Source organism: Cicer arietinum, chromosome 6 (assembly GCF_000331145.2).
Source record: "Cicer arietinum cultivar CDC Frontier isolate Library 1 chromosome 6, Cicar.CDCFrontier_v2.0, whole genome shotgun sequence".
Lineage (NCBI taxonomy): Eukaryota > Viridiplantae > Streptophyta > Magnoliopsida > Fabales > Fabaceae > Cicer > Cicer arietinum.
In genome coordinates, this window is record NC_021165.2 from 38,987,684 (window position 1) to 38,993,443 (window position 5,760).

The following is a 5,760-nucleotide window of genomic DNA, read 5'->3' on the forward strand; positions in this document are numbered from 1 at the left end:
TTTGTGTCATTTTTCTGCTTATTTCACTTATTAAAAAATGACTATAAGTAAAAATGATGGAATAGTAATTTTTATCAAATTTGACACACACAAAAAATAATCAAATCGTTGTGTTTTCCACTATATAAAAATATTAAACTAATATATTGAGAATAACATGCAGAATGTTAGTTATATAGATGGTACAATTTAAAAAATTAAGAACCAATCTTATAATAACAAATGAAAATTATATCTTGAAATTTTTCCTTTTTATTTAAGTGACTTTAATTTATTTTGGGAGGGAGTGAGTCATTAGAATTACAATTCTTGTTATAAAAAATATCAATAATTAGAATTTTGAAACATTGAAGAGCTTTCTAGTTTCTACATTCCAAAGTCATTCATTCTTGGGACCATTTCAAAGAAAACATACCAACTTGTTTTTCTGAAGAATTTATAATCTAAAGCTTAGTCAGAATCTCCCCTATTCCACAACTCATCATGATTATAACATAACCTTACAACTTTGTAACACTAAAAAGTACTAATAGAAGTGCACAACATTAATATGCATAAAGACAAAGTCTTAGTACAGTTACTTAATTAGACACAATAAACAAACATATTTCTCTAGTAGGGAGAGACACCTACATTAGCTTGTGTGAAAAACCCATCTTTTATAAGCACGTCCTCTGATTCCTATACACAATGAAGAATTTAGGTATTACAAACCCTAGAAATAAGAGTAGCTTTTTCAATTAATGTGCTGTCAAAAGAAAAAGAGGTGACAGTCTAGCTAGGGTTTTCAAAGTACCTGACGAACATTAGCTTTCTTCACGGGTTGATGATCAGGCATAAGTCCGAAATGAATGTGTGGAAAGTGGGCCCACTGAACCAAAATAAAATGGACCCCTCGTATGAGAATTTTTTTTAACTTTAATAACATACCAATGCAATAAAAAAGTGTACGAATACTTGATTAAACAAAGAAAATTCTTATAATTAGTATAAATTGAAAATAATCTAAAATGGGAAAAGTCCCTAAGAAAGTAAGATTTAGAATCTTATTGATCTCACATTCTTTGCAGCTGCACTAAAAGCCTCTCTGTGGCTTATATCAGGATTCCCAGCTTTGATACGTTGTATTTCATCCCTGAAAATTAAATGATATTTTGTCAATGTCATCCAAATAAAAACAAAATCAATATTTATAAATAATATTCACCACTAAAATTAAATAAATTATCCACAAAAATTTAAAAAAGGGAAAATTATATTTTTCTTTAATTTTATTGTTATTATTGATTCAATATATTTTATTGTCATCTTGACTTTTATTTATAATAAAAATCTCTAGTAATTTAAAGTTAATTTTAGTAACCATGTATTATTAGTTAAAGTCTTTTATGATAACGTCCAATCATATATCATTATTTTGCGTTTTATTTTTTAAACTAATTACATAGTCTTTTTCTTTTTAAGATTAACAATTATTGTTATGATTAAATATTAATGTGAAATTATTTTTATCCCTAGTAAGTACTAATTAAATATTTTTAAATTATAAAAGTTAATAATGTTAGTTTGAACTGGCATCAAAATATAATAAATATCCTTGCAGCTTTTTACGATTTAAGCTGTAATTAATTATTCAACTACAAATTAAATTCTTATTGGATAATTTGGACTCAATTAAATGGTTTAAACATTGATACATTGATACAATAATTAGGGTTATAACTTGTTAATTTACTAATGATAATAAGTGTTAATAAGTGCTTTTAAAACATCTATAGTAGTGATACTCTTATTTCGATATCAAAATAGGTTCTATCATTTAATTATAATTTTTTAATATTAATATTTAAAGGGCATTTAATTCTGATTGAGCATCTCAACAACATTTATTAAATAAGTTCCATCAATAACTATTTATTATTATATTTCAATAATATTTATCTATTTTAATATATATATATATATATATATATAGTTTATTAAGTGAGATTCATTTGGGGAGAGAGATCAGCTTGTATGGCTACCCGTGTTAAATAAACACTCAAATTTTTTATCTTCAAACAGTAGTGGTTCTTACAGAAAAAGTAGATAAAACATTTTCATTGGAGATACTTTTAAGGTCCTTGTAAATAAAACAAAAATCAAAATAATAAAAAACTTTTCTGAAGGAATTTTCAACTTTTATGATTTTAAAATATTAAATTCACAATTTTTACATTTTTTTTATTAAAAGGATTAGGTTTATATCTTCTAATTTTTGTTTTTTATGTTTTTTTTAATGATTTTTTAACTTAGAAAAAAAAACAATCATAAATTTGTTGTTTTTCTTTCTTTAAAGCTCCTTTTAGCATCTTACAAAGACTATAAATAAACGATACTAGTAGACGGCAAAAAAACAATACTAGTAATTTGAAATGAATGTTATTGAACATACTTGATGAAGCGGTTGTAGGCAGATGGAACTCTCTGTCTCTTCTCCGGAGCTGGACATGCAAACACACGGACATTGAACAGGCAAACAGACAGGAACATTAAATGACATAGCTGACCTTATTGCCTAATCAATACTCTTCTTTCTCTCTCTCCTCTTTCTCTCTCTATATTCTATCATTACCTCATCATTATCATTATTTTCTATAACAATCACACTCTCCATGGATTCAGCACTATATTTCCGGGGGAAGAATTCTGTCTCACTCAATGTTTGCATGTAAGGAGACATTCATAGACACTTAGAGAAAGAAAAAAGGATCTAACAAATTTAGAGTTGATCTCTTTTATTTTTCTAAAATATAAACTTTTAAACAATAATGATGAACTTAATTTTGGTAACTCTAGATTTTTTTTTCAATTTGAAAATAATTGAATTCTAATTTTAAAATTAATTATGTAGTACTTGATCATATAAGAACTTTATTACATTAATTTATATAGGAGGAAAAAAAAGCTATGCATGAGTTAAATGTGCTAAAGATTGTTCTTTCTTTGCCACTTAAAGTACACCAACATTTGTACTCCCTTTATTAAAAAAAAAATTCTTTTAAAAAAATACCTTAGTCACTGTGTTGTTTTTTTAAACAATCAAACGAACCTAAGTCAATGTTTAATATTGACAAGTGAGTTTTGATAGAGATGGACCCTTTTTTCTTCTCTCTTTTTTTGCTTTTCTTCATTAATTGATTGATTAAAACAACTATGAACTCAAAAGAAGTGTAAAATGGAAAGAAGGGTATCAGGTGGTTTCCTTTACTTTTCCTAGCTTTTCCATGGTGGTATCAGATGAATCCATGAAATGAAAAAATAAAAAAGACAAAAACTATATACATTAAAAAACTAGTGAAGAAAGTCTTCGTGTACTGTCAATAAAAAAATGTAAGAAAAATTTATCATGAAATCAAATCATGGTATGAATATATAAGTTAATTAACAAAGTTAGATAAGTAAATTCTCACGTCTGTTAGCAGGTGGAGGTTTAGGGATTTCTTCTGGCCCTCCTCTCATGGTGTTCATGACCAAATCATTTGGGTTTGGAAGCTGATTCATCATCATGTTTGTTGAAGGTGAATTTCGAATCTCCTCCTGAATAATTAATTTATTAAACCCCATTTCTCATTGTTAAACAAAAGTTTCCAATTCCATCTAAAAAAATAGTAAACCTAATAGTCAAAATAAAAAATAAAAGCAACCTCAAAAATTAACATAACATTAGTCTAATAAAAACCCTAGCTTAATACACATTTTTTTAAACCAAAAAAAAATTATCATATAGAAATCTTCAAACACAACATTATATATATATATATATATATATATATATATATATATATATATATATATATATGCTGAATTAAGACTGTAAAAATATATGGATAGATAGAATAATTTTTTGTAAATATTTCTTTATAGATATTTGTGTTTTTGTATGAATTAAAAAGTTATTATCTGTCCGGCTATTTGTGTGTCCATATATTCACACGTGCACGCGCAAAAACACATACCAGAAGATTTTGAGGATTAAAGAAAGAGTGACCAAGGTGAAGCTGATTAGCAGAAGGAAGGAGCAAACCACGCATGTTAACTGAGAGAAGGTTGGTGCAATGACCACATCTCACTGTGACCGTCTTGAACAAACTAGTGCAAGGAACACTCACCTAAAAACAAAAGAAAAAGAAGAAGCTATAGATATAGATATAGGATCTTAACTCATAGTCAAAAGGGTGAAGAGAGAGAGAGAGAGTGAGAGAGATAAGATAATACCGCGAGGACAGTGTCACAGAAGTTGCAATGGACATAACAGAGCTGGTCGGAGGGAGATAGTTGTTGTTGCTGGTCCGGTGAAAAGGAAGTGGATGATGATGATGAGGACATGTTTTTTTTTCTTTTTGATGATTCTTCACTTTCTCCTTTTCTGAATTCTTGATTTGATGATTTGATTGATGGGATTGACTGATCAGTGTGAAGTTTTGTGTGTGTGTGTGTGATAGACAGATAAAACACTTCCTATGGATCTGATCCTCTTGATTGATGAGTTACTGTTTAGGAAGGGAGATAAATGAATGAAAGAAAGGGAAATAAGAGAGAGAGAGATCAATGCCACTTATGTATAGAGGATCGAATAGACCTAGAAAGTGGATTAGTTCTATCATCCTTTTCTGATCATTTATATTATTCATTTTTATTATATCATTATTATCATTATTATTATTATTATTATTATTATTATTATCATTATTATCATTATTATTATTATTATTATTATTATTATTATCATTATTATCATTATTATTATTATTATTATTATTATTATTATTATTATTATTATTATTATTATTTATTAAAAAACATTATGTTAAGTTTTGCGCTGCACCATTTTATATATATCGTTTATCGTGAATAAATATTTAAGAATTATTAAAAAAATTACCATGATTGAAAATATCTTTAAAAATAATATTTTATGATTTTTTTATTTTTTGAATAAAATTGTAATATAATTTATATCGATATATTTCATAAGCGATATATAATTATTTTTCTTTATTTTTATTAAATTAATATCATTTAAGTTATTATCTCAATAATAAATAAATTATTAATGTCTAATTCTGAAAGACTAAGTACGTAATCGTATTAATTATGAATCATGATCCGTAATATAATTTGTGTATGTTTATTAATAAAAATTACATAAAACTAAGCTTATGTTGGGTAAAATAAGGATGGCTATTGTGATTTTGGAAAATTCTATGTAAGGTTTTGCAAAATACAACAACTACAATACTATGAAGACAAAAAAGTGTACCGATACTATTAAAATTTTATCAATAGTTGAGTTAATTTATTACTAACTCATCAACGTTAGCATTATATTAAAGGTTGACTGAATATACAGTAATTGTTGAGGAAATCATATAATTTAACTATTGATCAATTAATTTGATAATACTAAAATATGACAATTTACATATATATTATAGGAGTCCTCTTTGCAAAATCACAAAAGCGCGTCGTAATTTTGTCAATCTTATTAAAAACCAAACATGCATTTCATATTAATTATATAACTATTTTAATATTTAAATGTGCGGTACAAATATTACTAAACTAATTCTTGAATGTATTAAAGCTATCAAAACACTCTAGATAATGTCTCATGTTAGTCAAAAGAGTTATAAAATGTGTTTTATGATAATTATGTTGTTTTAAATTATGGTTGGAAATCATAATTATTGTCGTAATATTGCATATTTTACAATAATA

At 26.0% G+C, this 5,760-nt stretch overlaps 1 protein-coding gene across 2 annotated transcripts; it reads right to left on the reverse strand.

Moving 5' to 3' along the window:
- Positions 1-398: 398 nt before the first annotated feature.
- Positions 399-4,509, reverse strand: LOC101494298 (axial regulator YABBY 1). Of its 2 annotated transcripts, none has more exons than XM_073369775.1 (7): positions 4,258-4,509; positions 3,999-4,151; positions 3,453-3,579; positions 2,435-2,483; positions 1,060-1,135; positions 806-871; positions 399-681 (listed from the first exon to the last, which is right to left on the reverse strand). In XM_073369775.1, the coding sequence occupies exons 1-7, from the start codon at positions 4,366-4,368 to the stop codon at positions 613-615; spliced, it is 651 nt and encodes a 216-aa protein (XP_073225876.1). In that variant the 5' UTR covers positions 4,369-4,509; the 3' UTR covers positions 399-612. The 2 variants fall into 2 exon arrangements, with proteins under 2 accessions (XP_073225876.1, XP_004506104.1); XM_004506047.4 differs by having other exon boundaries at positions 797-871.
- Between the last annotated feature and the right edge of the window lie 1,251 nt (positions 4,510-5,760).

Bases quoted from the DNA above. Each gene is read 5' to 3' on its own strand.
- LOC101494298 (XM_004506047.4), bottom strand. From the start codon at position 4,368: ATGTCCTCATCATCATCATCCACTTCCTTTTCACCGGACCAGCAACAA. The intron at 3,580-3,998 runs GTATGTGTTTTT...TTAATTATTCAG, and splicing joins TTAATCCTCAAAATCTTCTG to GAGGAGATTCGAAATTCACC. The intron at 2,484-3,452 runs GTGAGAATTTAC...TTGCATGTCCAG, and splicing joins ACCTCCACCTGCTAACAGAC to CTCCGGAGAAGAGACAGAGA.